A 14,624-nucleotide genomic window follows, 5' to 3' on the forward strand; every position below is an offset into this window, starting at 1 on the left:
CTGTGAACTAAGAGCCGACATTCAAACGACCCAGCAGTCCTTCAACGTGCTTGCACACAAAGACCGAAGCATCCTCAATCGGAACAAGTCCAAAAGCAATCTGAAGCATTCCACACAAGTTAAGGACAAAACGAGGAACGGCCCCGAGCTAATGATTAGTGGAGAGACTTCCACAAAAGTAAAGTCAAAGCTCAAATCTGTTAACGGTGCTCATTGTCACACTGGCACCCCCTCACCACGAAAGAAGCTTAGTGATCAGGGCAAAAGAGCAAATCCTGACAAGATGAACAGAGCTCAACAGCATGCACCAACGAGAGAGCTGAAGAGCATCCGGCAGTTAAAGAGACCCGGTCTAGCAGGGACACCGAGGTCGAAATCTACCATGGACTTTATCACCTACAAAGACATGTTTCAGCAGATACAGAGCGGGGATGATGGACCGGCCATTTACGAGATGTTTGCCGGTCCTATCTATGATAACCTGCGAGTTTCCAGCTCCTGCGAGAAAGTGAAGGGCAGACAAGTGCAGTCTGCTCCGCCAAGGAAGCCACAACAGTGCCATAAAGCCCAAAACAGACCATTGAAACAAGCGCAGAGGATAAGTCCGGGGGAGAGTGTCGTGGTTTCCACTAAAAGCAAACCACAATTTGCGTCCTCAAGGGTAAAACCTCACATTGCAGCTGTTCCAAGGAAAGGCACACACAAATTAAAGAAGGATAGACACACAAAGGCTGAGTTAGTTCCTTCCAAGGATGTTGGAATTTGTCAAAGCAGTGCTCAAGAAACTATGTTATCTACCATAAAGGAGACTCTTTCTAGATATGGGTCTGAAACAATCAAATCAAATGACAAAACATTGACTTTGCCAGCAGCTTCATCTAATGCCGACGATCATAGATCACACATAAATATGCAAGAAATAAGAGACCCAAACCGACCGGTTCCTGAGCTTGTGTCAGCTCAAAGCACCCAACAGCCGAAGATCAACACCTGGACGTCTTCCAGCACCAGCCTCACCATCATGTCACCAGTTTACCAGAATTTCCTGGATGTGGCGGGGGACGGGCCGCTTACAGATGACTTGCTACAATGTCTGGCTGAGGAGTTGATCTCATTAGACGAGAGGGATGTATCCATAAGCCCTGAAAACCTGGAGTCCAACAGAGAAGATGATTATGTATCAGGAAGAAAGACATTTCCTGAGGTAAGCTTTCATGGCCAAAAGTATTTATTTAAAAAATATATATTTTTTTGTAGTCCTAAATTTACATTTTTCTTTAACCTTCCTTTGCAATATAGTTAATAGTTACATAAGCAGACTTTCCGTTGCATCATGGTTCATAAAGGTGCACTTTTCCACATGCACAGAGCAACAGTCCTGTCTCTGTATCAGGGTTTTATAAATGTTTACATTGTTGGCGCATATTAGAAGTTCCATTAAGATGATACGGTTTACCTTGAGGTCTGCACAATTAAGCATGTTGAACCAATTTTACTTTTGACACGCTGTGCAACAGGTGTTTCTCCAATCCAAGAGGTGTGTGAAAAGAAAACATGTATTACCCTGGAGAGGGCCTTGCTTTAGGTTTAGTCCCTCTACTCAACTTCATAATCTTTCGTAAAATCCCTGACTAAAAAAATAATGACATTGTGGTTTTTGTAAAAAAAAAATACATTTGTGAATTCTGTGTATTTTGTTGCAGGATAATTCAACAGACGGTAGTGGTCTTCTTGGCTCTGGGTTGGTTGTAGATGACACCATCACATGGACAAAGGGCGAAGTACTCGGCAGGGGAGCATATGGGACAGTAAGTATGGAAATTCATAATGACAAAGTAAGGTTTAAAGCATTATTGGTAGCAGACATTGATACTCAGCTAACCCTGGCAATCACTGCTGCCTTCTTACCAGGTGTACTGCGGCCTGACTAGCCAGGGCCATCTGATCGCTGTGAAACAGGTTAGCCTTGATTCCTCTGACCCCGACACTGCGAAGAAGGAGTTCGGCCATCTGCAGGGGGAAGTGGAGCTGCTAAAAACCCTCAGACACGCCAACATTGTGGGCTTTCTGGGTACCTCACTGTATCAGCATGTGGTTTCCATCTTCATGGAATACATCCCAGGAGGATCCATCGCCAGCATCCTTCACAGGTTGACAACTTACCCAGAAGAGTCTGTTGAGACATTGAGCTTTGGAATATAAGAGGGTTTAACAATAACTGGTCTGTACTAATGACTTCAACTGCCCTCAGGTTCGGTCCCCTGCCAGAGCGTGTCCTGGCTCTATACACCCATCAGATCCTTGAAGGGGTGGCCTACCTTCACCTGAACAGGGTGATTCATCGAGACTTGAAGGGAAACAACGTCATGCTGATGCCCACTGGCGTCATCAAGCTTATAGACTTTGGCTGCGCGCGCCGTCTCAGCTGCCTAAACCACACCGCCAGCAACAGCGGAGATCTGCTCAAGTCCGTCCACGGCACACCTTACTGGATGGCACCGGAGGTAGATGCATTAAGATGGCCTTCTCATCTGTGAAGATGGCTGATGGCTCCTTTTCAATTATTGAAGTTGTAATAATTTCTTCGTCAGCTAAACGAAAAATGACCATTTTACGCCGAGTTCACACGACACAACTTTAGCCTCTGATTTTCCTCTCGCCGACAGTTTTTAGAGCTCCCTGACAACAGCCCCAGATCAGAGGCAAACTAAAGCTTGAGCGCTGTGTGAACTGCTCAAAGACACTAGCTGAGAGGCTCGGCGGTGCATTGCAGACACATTCAAGATATCTAGCATGCTAAATACCTGGAACTGTCAGGGAGTCTGTTTGGGATCTGCAGCCAACGAGAGTGCAAGACAAAAGTCGCCTGTAAGATTAGGATTTTTACTCTGATTGTCACATTTGCAACACAGACCACCGTTGTTGTTGCGTCTACAGGGAACAGCTAGAAATAGTAAATAATTGTGAAAATGTCGTAAACACGCATTCCGACTACATCCATAGGCATGACTACAAGCAGAGTTCCGCGTATTGCTTGAACAAAAAAATTCCTCTTTCATGGTATTACATTATTTACTGTCACTACTCGTGTCAAAAAATAATTTGGAGAGAAAAAGTGAATTCTACAGGTGGAAGATCTTGTAGTATGTGACACTGTCGCTGGTAAGTCATGTTGCGTGAAAACGACATCTTTAAGAGTCCCAATTCCAAGAAAGCAAGTGTAGCGTGAACAGTGACGTGAATCTGACAACTTTGCAAGTCGGTTAGTGTGAACTTGGCTTTAATCTTACCCGACTCTTTTATCATCTCATCCACTCGTCAGGTTATCAATGAGACAGGATATGGCAGGAAGTCAGACATATGGAGTGTGGGTTGCACAGTGTTTGAGATGGCCACAGGGAAACCACCGCTGGCACACATGGACAAGATGGCTGCCTTGTTCTACATCGGGGCTCAACGAGGGTTGATGCCCGCCTTGCCAAATGGGTTTTCGGATCACGCCAAGGATTTTGTGAAAGTCAGCTTGACAAGGTGACCTGTCGTCTGTGCAAACTGGCAATTTCCTTTCATACTCACTCTGAACTATCCCTAATTTAATTCTAGTGAAAACTTGCTTAAGTCTGTAACTAATGGAGTTAAAGACATAATTCAGTGAATACTTTTCTACTAATAGTCCTGTTTGGGAATAAGTTCTCTTATAACTTAAAACTTTTTTTCTCTCTCTCAACTCCAGTGACCAGAGACTTCGGCCATCTGCAGACCAGCTGCTGAAGCATTCATTCATCCCCCAGCGTGAGACTGGAGCGCACTCAAACTGCTGTGCTCACCCAGAGGGACTGTGTGGTTAACAAGTTACACTTAAGACACGTTTTCGGGTTTCATTCAATTTAGACTTCATTTTTTTTTTTTTATTCAGATTGATGACTCAGAAAATAAAAGTATGCTTTGAGGGCCTACCACCTATCCCCAGAGATGCACTAGTAGTATGGTTGAGAGTACAAAGTATATAAAAAAAGAAGTCATAATTGCATTCTTAAACTGACATTTAAGAAACTATATGAGAAGCACTTTTATACATTTAACTTTTATAGAACCTATAAAATGTGAACTGACTTAACAGAATTTGAATATTTTATATAGAAATCTTATAAATGTGCCAATCTTCCAAGTACCGTACTTATAACTAGGTCTCTCTGCTTTGTGATATATGTAGATTGATAAAAATGTGTCTAATCCATATTGCAGCATGCTGAAAATGTTAACTACTTCCCGTTAGCTTTCCACTGATGAGTTATTGAGGAATCATTGGGTAAAGTTGTGACTAAGACATGAAAGTGATAAGAACTTGGTATTACTATAAGGAATAGTACATGTATGTCTCATATTCAAGTCAACAAGTTTCTTTCCTCCTAAACTCTAGAAACATGTATAATGCATAATAAAACAGCAACAACCAAGGTTCATACTGTGTCAGCGTAGTGGTGACTTTGAAGTTTATTTGTAATATTAAAAAGGAAAAAAAAAAAAAAAAAGCATGTAAAGAGTGGGTTAGGCTTATTTGTCCGCATCTGCTTTTGCTCCTTGTGCCCAACCGTTGATCCGTAATGGGTCCAAACGGCCTCAGGCTCAAGTATTTTGAATAACCCGGTGAAGAACAGAGGAGGCGGTCAGGTCTACATCTGGGAACAATATGGAGTTTAATGTATGAAACTGTTGTGATGAGACATGTCCGGACAGGTACATGGCTGTAAATGTTAATGAGGACATCAGTGACAAAACCTATAAGGGACGTCCACACTTCAGATACTTGAGGTTTATAAACGATATTCAGCAGGTCATGTTGCATATTGAAAATTGGTCACTAATCCGACAACTGTTGCTGGGCTCTGAGCCAGCAAGGGTATTTTCTTTTTCCTATATAGTACTATGTTAATGGCTGATTAACAATACTTGCATGAATCCCCTGCTGACATCTAAGGGCTACAGCTTCATGTCATAAAATTATGTCTGATGCACTTCAAAGTAAAAAGGGTTATGTAAATTTTAATAGCACACTACTACTGTCTTTGTTAGTTGTTTTCTTCTTTTGAGGCACAACCTTTGGCATCTAGCTTAAGGTCAACTTATAGGTCCCAAAAAATATTTTTTTGGTACAAATTGCATGGCTCCGATGTGATAAGTAGGTGTTAGATGTGCCTGCGTTACTGAGGGCATCAACTGATCTTCCCTGTGATGGAAAAGCACAGTACAGCATCCCTTGAAGGAAGGTTGGTAGAAGCACACACACACACCAGTGGAATGCTGCAATCATTCACCAAACGATGCCCAATCCGTTGATCAACAAAATAAAAGTATTTTATAGGTATTATAGTTATCTTGTTATACTTACAAGCAGCTCCAAACCTGAGTAGTCATGGTATAGCTTTTTTTCTTTTTTCTTTAAACATACAAAAACGTATGTACATTTATCTCCACTTTCTGTAAACAGCAAGTACGCGTTCTCCTTTTAAATCCCTTTGATGATTGAAACATGCAAATCATACGCACAGTACTGAAGTATAAAAAGAAATCACAACAAGAAAGAAATTGAGGAGATGAAACTTTACACCTAAAAAAATAATAATTGCATCCATCAACAGTACTAAATGGAATGCCAGCAAACATAACTTGAACTCATCTCCAGCTGGCCACTGGCTTCCTCCATATAACCGCAGAAATGTGATTCAATTAAATTACTTGTTTTAAAAAAATTGACGAAAATGAAAAAAAAGGTGCACCTTCCATGCCTCTTATAGTACTTGTAATACTTTTTTTTCCCCATGTGGAGATCTGAAATGCAGGGAAGACTTTCCCCCAGCGGTGAAAACACACACTTTTGCACATTCCTAGACTCATTTGAGGAGGAAGGAGAACCAAGCAGCGATTCAAGACTAACAGAAAGACAGGACTGAGCGTCACAGCCCAGAGATCTGACAGTCAGGAAGCATAATTCTGTTTTCATCTTTCTTGTCTCTCAGAAATTGAGATGTCCAACAATACTTGTCTTTTTTGAAGATACGTTATTTTTCTGCCTTTCAGTAAAGGGTTTATCATGACAAAGAGTTGTTTCCTTAGGGCACTTAACAGGGAGGTGAGCATAGTCTGAGCTGTGTGGGTAGTTTGTTGCCATTTCCATGGGCTGGCCATGGCTGCAGAGCGGTGGACTCAGTGTCTCTGCTCTCCCACTTCATGTGGCGATTCGCTAGGAGGAGGGTACTGCTGAGAGGTCCGCAGCCCACCTGGGTATGACAGGAGGGGAGGAGGAGAAACAAGAATAAGGAGGAGGAGGAGGGAGTGAGGTTAGCCACAGAGCTGCAAGCCAGACGAGACACACTGCAGTACAGGAGAGGAGCCAGGAGGAGAAAAGGGGAGAGAAAAAGATGTACCTGCAGCACCAGTGCCACCCTTGGAGATTTTGCTCACTTTGGAGCATGAAGTGGAGAATGAGGAGGAAGGGTGGTGGTTGTGGCCGGCCTCGGGGTACACCCTCTTGCGCGATGACGACAACGAGGCGGATCCGGGCGGAGGGAGCGCAGTCCCATCCATGCCGATCAGTCCTGGTGGGCCCCGTAGCGGGCCCGCCCCACCATTCCCGCTGTGCGTGTGTGGATGTAGGTGACTGTGCTTGTGGTGGCGATGGAGGCTTTGATCTGCTCCGCGGTGTTTCTCCTTGCTCACCAGAGGGCTGGAATGTTTACTCTTGATGTTGTTGGCCACGCCCTCGTCTGATGAGCTGTGGCGCTCGGATGACGAGACTTTTATCTTCATCTTAAGTTCATCTTTGATTGGCTGTCCACTTCTATCCAGCTGGGAGCTGCCGCCAGACCCAGGGACGGCCAGGCGGAGTTTAAGCGAGCCTTTGTCCCGTTTGTCACCGTGGTGACGTCTATCTTGCCCTGAAATCGAGGAGGGGACTTTGATTTTCATTGGGGAGGCGGTGGTGCTCCCACCACCACCATGGGATGCTTGGTGGAGCTGTGAATGCTTTCTATGGTCTACTTGGCTCGCAGAAGAGGATGATGCATAGGTAGAAGAGGAGGAAGATAACATATCCCCCCTCACATCGAAATCCATTATTCCCCCGTGCTGCTCCAGACCGCGTTTCTGCCCAGAGACCGCCAGCTCCGCAGCGTGTTTCTCTCTGTATTTGTCCAGGGAGAGCTTCTGAGCTGGAGATGGTTGCGGTGGAGGAGGCTGAGCTGGCAGAGGGTTGGCAGACTGAGGCTGATGCTTGCCCACTCCGCTCCCACCAGCTCCCTTTGGTTCCTGTTTGACAGGGATGATGTCTAACGTTTTCTCAGTCCTGTATGCCGACGGATGCTGAAGCAAAGAGGGCTCTTGGAGAGGGATGCTGAGGGGTTCCTGTTTTATACAGGTGGGAGGGTAACCTGCTTGGCTCTGGTTGACCAGGGGCCACTCGCTGTGGCTAGCTGGGTTGTACGTCCCGGCCAAGGTGTCCAGGGACTGGCCGGGCATGGCGGTGAAAGCGCCGCTTGCTTTGGAGAAACTTGAGGTGACGGAGAGCGGTGCATCGCCATGATCGTGGAGCATGGAAGGCCCGGGAAACGAGTTGTCGGTCAACTGAGAGCTGTCGCCCTTGGGCTTCTTGGCAGCTTGTGTGGCCTAGGGGATAGAAAGAGATTTGTAACGGGATAAGAGTTTGATTCAGTTGGCAGTGTGCTCTCTGAACGGGGTTTAGCAGTGGGACAACCAATCAATGTAGTGGGTAGATTTCTGTTCTGTAAATATTTGTGCTGCAACACTGCCACCAACATTGTTATATGGTGGTTTGCCAAACTGGGGTGTAATTCATAAGTCATATACTTGAGACTATTCAAATAGTTTTCAGAACTGTTTTGGTTAGGCTATGTACTTTAATACATCCTGCGCTTATAGTTGAAATCCAATGGGCATGCCAGACACGTCTTTCCCATGTATGAAACAGAGCAGCAGTGCATCTTACCCTCCAGTTGCGTATCCTCTTTAACCGGCTGGGCGTCTTCTCCAGAATCTGCAGAAACTCGTGGGTCAACTCTACAAGCACAAGGCGTGTGTGTTATCATCAAAACACTTCAAACTCTGCTGCAACACTGACACAACGGCCTCCATTATCTTAATACTCCCCCCTTAAAATATTTTAATTCTATGACCCTTTCCCCAAGTAAACACCTTCCTAAATATATAGCAAGATGTGAGAAATTGCCGCCATGTCATTTAAAACACATTAACTCAATCTCACCATCCAGCAGCTCGAGGGTGACCGAGTTGTCCACGTACTCCCACCAGTGTTTCCCGTCAGTGGAAACTGGGATCTCCCAGTTGGACCACTTGCACGCCAGGTGGATGCACACGCAGGAGATCACTGTGGGCTTGTACTGGAGGCAGAAGGTGGTGAGGTGTAGACTGCATAGCCGGTGAAGGTATGCGTGTGTGATGAGTGTGTGTGTGAGACAGAGTGAATATTTCACATATGTGAGGGTACAGGAATGTGAGTGGGTGGATTCAGGCCAGGCGGTATCCCGATGGGTCCACATATGTAGAAAAAAGAAAAGAAAACACAAGAGGGAGCGGACCGTTTTAATCTTCTGTAGGCATTGGTTGCAAAAGATGAGCCATTATTTAATGGTGTTTGTACATTTCACTGTCTGACAATGTAACAGTTCGTCGTATGCAAGGACACAATTCACAGTGGGATTAAAAAAAACAAGCATTGAATAGTGTCATGAAAACCATTTTTGTTCCGAGGAACCTGGCTGGTTTAAATGTTGAAACAAAAGGTGAGGGGGCCATGTGTGGTAGCTAAGTGTAGTCCCATTGTGAAACACTGAGGCCACACATGTGACAGTTACATCATTGGACAGTTAACCGACGAGGGGCTGCTCCTACAACCCTCTCTGCGTGGGACTCTGGGACTGTTTTGAAGGGAATAAACCTAGTGGGCCCTGCAGCTCCCTGGACAACATGGCACACTGGAGTAGTCTCAACACTAAGAGCCTTACTAAATATAAATATCAAAGCCAATCTGACCTATGGTGACTAGAAAACATGCAACATTGTCCTGCAAAAAAGGAAATTGGGTGGAGTAATGCAAGTTTAGATCATAATTACACAGGAAAATATATTCATATCGTATCTAAAGTAACAAATAATGTTAGACAAATGGTATTTGCAGATACAAACTGCTACAGCAACACTGCACTTTGGTTCTTTGCTAGCTTCCCTATGGTGAATCAAGTATGAATCAGCTAATATCAAACAAGCATCAAGGTTGTCGTTTTTAGATTGAAAGTAGGTTCTACACAATCATAGATCACAGACTTATGCCATGAACACATTGTGTTTAAAAACACATTAGGAAAGAGCTGGATGGTAACCGTGTAACGTGAGACAAGTACAACGTCTGGAGTCTGGTCTGTCGGATTACAGCGGCCTTAAATAAATCTATCAGTCACCGCCGACATTTACAATAATTTCATGAACAGTCATGCCTGCACTCTTGGTAAGTGCCAGCTCAGAGCAATACTTAAAACGCCGCTCACATTCAGCATCCAGACATTGTCAATTTATTGGAAGTAAAGTGAATTCCATTCCCTCACTGGTAACTATAACCAAACCCTTTAAGGACCCAGTTTCCCGACTACAAGACACGTCAAGAACATTTTGTCCTCGCTTTAGAATAAATCATAATCCCCAAATGCATTTTGATCAGTATGAGACGTACTCAAATAGCTATTAGGGGTGGGAATCACCAGAGGTCCCGCGATATATTATCACGATACTTGGGTCACGATACGATATCACGATACTGCGATATTTTCACGATATGCTGAGTATTGCGATAACATATATTGCGATTTCTTACTTTTTTCAACTTCAAATTATGTCCCCAAAAGAAAACTGTGTCGACATGTTTTATCTAATAAGTTATAAAGTTTTCAGTCTGTTTATCTCACTTCAATCATTTTTATTGAGAGAGCCAGTTATGCGCCGCACTCTCCCCATGAGCCTGGCTACTGTTGGCAGATTTAACCCCATTGTGAGGCCAGATTGAGCGTGTGAGCGAAACACTTCACATGCAGGAATCCCGTTACCTGAACGGCAACGCCCACGTTAGAAGCGTTGTCGGTTACAACCCCCAGGTTTTTGACGACAATCCCCAATCCTTGTGCTGCATTTTGCAGGTCTGTAATGTTTGCCCCGGTGTGACTTACGTGTACTGCTCTAGTTTGGAGAACGTGAGACAGCAGTCGCCAGTCCCCTGAGATATTGTGCTGTTATAGTCACATAGGAATCCACTGCGCTTGACGTCCACGCATTGATTTTAATTATTTTTTATAGTTTATATAATAAAAGATCGATACTTGGCTTCCGTGTATCGATACAATATCGCCACGCAAAATATCGCGATACTATGCTGTATCGATTTTTTCCCCCACCCCTAATAGCTATACTCATTACATATTCTGCAGGTCCTTAATGGGTCGCGATTAAGTTTTTCTTGTCACAGGTTTAACATAAGCTCCTTATACTAAAGAATGTTGTAGAAAAGCTAGAAAACATGTGCATTTAAAGACAGGAAAATATTGCAGAAGATAATGCAATTTGAACAAATGGATATGAAAAAGAACAAAAAAAAAAATACAAAAAATGTATTTGTGGTACTTACCGGAAGGACCTCTACGAGAAATGTTTACATCTGTGAAATCTTTAGCTGCTATTCAGGCTACCAAAGTGTCTTTCTTTTAGAATTATGCACTTTTTCGCAACCGAACAAACATGTGGGTTTCAAGCGCACCACTACACTTCACACCTTGCATTCAACCCATCTGTGCCAACACGTGGTCCCTTGTACAATACACCGCACTGCGACTGGGGCCGGTAACGCTACGAGCCGCCCTGTCCCGCTCCCTTTGAACGGGGGAGGGGAGCCGAGGGGCAGGAGGCAAGCATCCCAACAACCGCCAGCGCAAGTAGGGCCCGTTGGACACTGAAAGGGTACCCTGCATTACAGGAAGCTATGGTGTGCAGTCAAAGTGCAACAAAGGAGGGGCAGGGTAACAACCTGTTGGTAGCCATGAAATAGGAAGTCTGTGCCAGATCCTTGCTTGCTGTGAGAGAAGAGACAGAAAAAAAAAAAAAAAAAGAACAGGAGGGAAGGGGGAGAAGGATTAGCATCGTTGCGAGCCCAAAGCATATCTTCATCATTAGGTCAGAAAGTGAATGTTTGCACTGATTAAGCCAAGGCCAAGACAAAGAAAAACACTCGGCACAGACTCTTGCTACATTTTTGACACTTGCAGCAAGCTGGATGATTTTTATGAATTAAGCCAGAACCTCCGATTTAGCCGTGTCAACCATAACCAATATTTAAGGGGGTCTGTTTATCAGATCCAAAATGGCAAATCCCCCAACAAAATAAATACAATTCAGTCTTGGACTTGGCTGAATAAGCATCAGCAAATGTGTATGTGCTGTGTCGTAGAATGAACTCATAAAGGTCATCAAAAGAGCAAGGTGTGTGTGTGGTTATGTAACCATTAAGTCAGCACGGTTTTCACCCCCCTCCCCACCCATGTTTGAGGTGGGACAAATCAGAGCAGAGGGCACAAAGAGCAAAGAAGGAAGCCTCTACCTCTCACTAGCTGGGAACATTTCACCACATCAGTGTGTGGGTGATCAATAGTAATTTCAAAGCCTGGAACAAAATACATGACAGGTGAGTTCAACACAGAGACAGTTGGGAGGTGACATGTCATTTTATGATTAAACGAAAAACACACCAAGTGATGCATTTTAGGGCCGTAAAGTCAGATTGCAGTAGGTATCGATTTGGTAAACATGAATAGTGGAACCATTTGGTCTATTCACATATGCATGTTACAAATGAATCACTTTCTCTTTGGATGAAAGTATTGAACTTAATCAACAAGCGAGCACAAATTAACATAAAATGTGGCCCGGCAGTGAAATGGAGACTAAATTTGTGAGAGAAAAAATGCCAATGCAAAATTCCACAGTCGAATCAATACCATGTTTCGTGACCAGTGTCTGTAATGACAGAATGACATGTCACCTTTACATGATTTCCTGAAAATATGCATGTGAAAAGATACCCATACAGCAGCTGATAAAACATTTCACTTAACAGGCTGTGACGAATACAGTCAACAGTGATCAATAGCACTACTCCCGTACTGATGAAGATAAGCCAAAGATAATGATAAAACGCTCTATCTCTCTCAAGTCATCCACTCCAGTCACCACTACTTACCCAGGGTCTGCAGCACTATGGATTCAAGTATCACCAGCTCTTGAGCTTGCTGGAGGTATGCCTGAAGTTTGATAGACAGTCATTACAACACAATTGTAATGAGTCTATTAATCTCTCCCCCTAACAACTGATTTCAAATGGCCAAAAACTCCAAACAGAGAGGCTCATTTTACTATTTACTATTGTTTGAAAGCCTTGGGAAGTGTAGGCGTGTGGTACACCCCGACAGCAGGCCATGGCAGTTAAAATAAAGCCCTTTGTAGAGGGCAAAGGAATTTGGCACAGCCAGTTTAACATAAGGAAAACCATGACCACTGAGAGAACTGGAAGGTCAGATGTAGAAAAAAAGGGAGGGGGGGAGTACTCTCAACCATACAATATGTAGAGCTTCCTGAACTTACATTACTCTTCGTGTCGAGAGGTGGTTCTTGGGGATTTAGGCATGCGTGTGCCACTTTGATCACATGTTCGAGTTTCCGAGGTTGTTCTTCCACTTTGGCGGCCAAGAATAAAGTGGTTGGAGATATTATCTGCACAAAGACATTTCTCATAGTCACGTATCTGCGATTTCTGGAACATTCTACCCAACATGTGATTGTAGGTAGCAGGTGTGGAATTATGTAACAGAATACTTACATTCCTATGGAATTTGGTGAAAGAGTGGTGCATATAAAATCTATGCATGTAAACAATGGCTGTATTTATTGTTAATTGAGAGCTGGAGTTTTGGTCAAGGGAAATTTTTGAGTGAGTGCAACTTAAGCTGCCAAGAACAGAGTCAACAAACTAACTATATGCCATTCTATCACACGTTATTGAGCATATTAGCACGAAACAATTGTTTGAAATAAGTAAAGGTCTGAGTAAAATGAAAGAAAAATATTCAAGTTGAGCAAAGGACACTTTGTACAGCAGGCTAGCTAACGTGATTTACGCTAGCTTTATGATAGCGCTGACTAAATAATAAGAACGTGTCGTATGACTTTAAACTTCAGCTTACGTATGCGAAGTTAACACCTAGTTTTCTGGTCATTAAACTCGACCAGGCTGAGGGGTAAAGACGTTTAGCGGGCAAGGGGCTAGCAACAGCTGCAAACTCGCCTAATGGCCCTTTGAACATCGACCCACAGCTAGCTAGTTAGCGTGCTATATTAGCTCATAGCTATCGTTAAACATAAACCATATACAGCGAGAATCCAGGTTCAGAGTTCCACCGTAAAACGGTATTTTAAGAAACACAAAGGTAAAACATAATAAATCGAAGATTCATGATACTTGCAGCTTAAACTAAGCTCTTAACTTAACATTAGCTCGCGGTATCGGGCCCGCTGCGACGGTCTGCCTTAGCGCCATGTCTACTTCCAGCCTGGTCGAGGGAGAAGTTTGTTTACAAAGGATACACGTTGAGTCTCTGACCCATATCTTGGATCAGATTAGCCGCTTGTTGTCGGTAGGAGAGTTCCCTGTCTGGTTCTACTCCACAACGGCGGGACGGCGTGGTTTCGAGCTGCTCCCGGGTGAAAAACCATTTCGACGAGGATCCCCGGCACGCCGCCATTGCACTCCAACATTCAGCATCGAGGAAACGGATGTGACGTCCGTGTCGCACAGGAAAACACGACTTCTTCGGCGGTGAGAGCAGCGTGTGGTGGTGATTGGTTGGTTATGTTCCCTCGGTATCTGATCGGTATCCGTCCTATGTATCCATCCCACAGGCATCCTTACAGTATTAAATATTCTGATGCTGTTTTGTATCAATAGATGGCATTTTCTTTCACCAATATTGATTTTTTTAATTCACATTGTAAACAGCTTTGCGTTTGGTTGGGGTCAATGCAATTGTCATTGCCCAACCTTCAGTAATAAATAAACAGTTCACACAACTAAACTTGTATCCTGTGTAGGCTATAGAGTGAAGTGGGCAAAAAAAGGAAATGTATATTTCACAGGGTTTAGCGTCAAAGTTCAAAGTTATTTCCACACAAAGTCAGTAACTGGATGCATGATTTTGTGGTGTTACATTTAACCACACTGGGCAAGAAAGACAGATGAAATGCTTTATCTGGGTTGACATTAGCTAGAGAAGGGCATACCCAGATAGCAGTCAACTCCGGGGCGGATCCGCCCTCAGGTCGGCAGATCCGCCGTACTGTCTCACTCAGTTCGGCCATGCGCACAGGTAGCGGACCGTCAAACAGCAGACTCGCTGCTGACACCAGGCGGATCCGCACATCGAACGCTTATACTGCAGGCAGGTAACAGGCAGCCTACCATTAGGACCCACGCAACAGGGGGCAGTAAAAAAGGGGGTGGG

At 44.1% G+C, this 14,624-nt stretch overlaps 2 protein-coding genes across 3 annotated transcripts; one reads left to right on the forward strand and one right to left on the reverse strand.

Moving 5' to 3' along the window:
- Positions 1–1,751: 1,751 nt before the first annotated feature.
- Positions 1,752–3,848, forward strand: map3k19 (mitogen-activated protein kinase kinase kinase 19; the record flags this gene model as incomplete). The annotated part of the gene is made up of 5 exons (XM_076081795.1): positions 1,752–1,808; positions 1,912–2,150; positions 2,252–2,504; positions 3,323–3,531; positions 3,734–3,848. Coding segments are annotated over 5 exons (873 nt in total), but the record flags the coding sequence as incomplete, so codon positions are not given.
- Positions 3,849–4,459: 611 nt separating this feature from the next.
- On the reverse strand, positions 4,460–13,909 carry ccnt2a (cyclin T2a). Of its 2 annotated transcripts, XM_076081807.1 has the most exons (10): positions 13,711–13,906; positions 12,947–13,028; positions 12,712–12,840; positions 12,311–12,371; positions 11,672–11,734; positions 11,102–11,147; positions 8,279–8,442; positions 8,003–8,073; positions 6,426–7,662; positions 4,460–6,278 (listed from the first exon to the last, which is right to left on the reverse strand). In XM_076081807.1, exons 1-10 carry the CDS (start codon positions 13,866–13,868, stop codon positions 6,205–6,207), a joined length of 2,085 nt encoding a protein of 694 aa, XP_075937922.1. In that variant the 5' UTR covers positions 13,869–13,906; the 3' UTR covers positions 4,460–6,204. The 2 variants fall into 2 exon arrangements, 1 of the variants encoding a protein (XP_075937922.1); XR_012949657.1 differs by lacking the exons at positions 4,460–6,278; positions 6,426–7,662; positions 8,003–8,073 and having other exon boundaries at positions 8,303–8,442; positions 10,706–11,147; positions 13,711–13,909.
- Between the last annotated feature and the right edge of the window lie 715 nt (positions 13,910–14,624).

Source organism: Anarhichas minor, unplaced genomic scaffold (genome assembly GCF_050575085.1).
Source record: "Anarhichas minor isolate MPS153535 unplaced genomic scaffold, ASM5057508v1 ptg000087l, whole genome shotgun sequence".
NCBI classification, from domain to species: Eukaryota; Metazoa; Chordata; class Actinopteri; order Perciformes; family Anarhichadidae; genus Anarhichas; species Anarhichas minor.

What these genes read in the sequence shown, in the direction of transcription:
- ccnt2a (XM_076081807.1), bottom strand. Translation starts at nt 13,868, where the DNA reads ATGGCGGCGTGCCGGGGATCCTCGTCGAAATGGTTTTTCACCCGGGAG. An exon ending in CTCTCGACACGAAGAGTAAT is followed by an intron (nt 12,372 to 12,711) that starts GTAAGTTCAGGA and finishes ATCAAACTTCAG; the next exon opens with GCATACCTCCAGCAAGCTCA. An exon ending in CATAGTGCTGCAGACCCTGG is followed by an intron (nt 11,735 to 12,310) that starts GTAAGTAGTGGT and finishes ATTTTGTTCCAG; the next exon opens with GCTTTGAAATTACTATTGAT.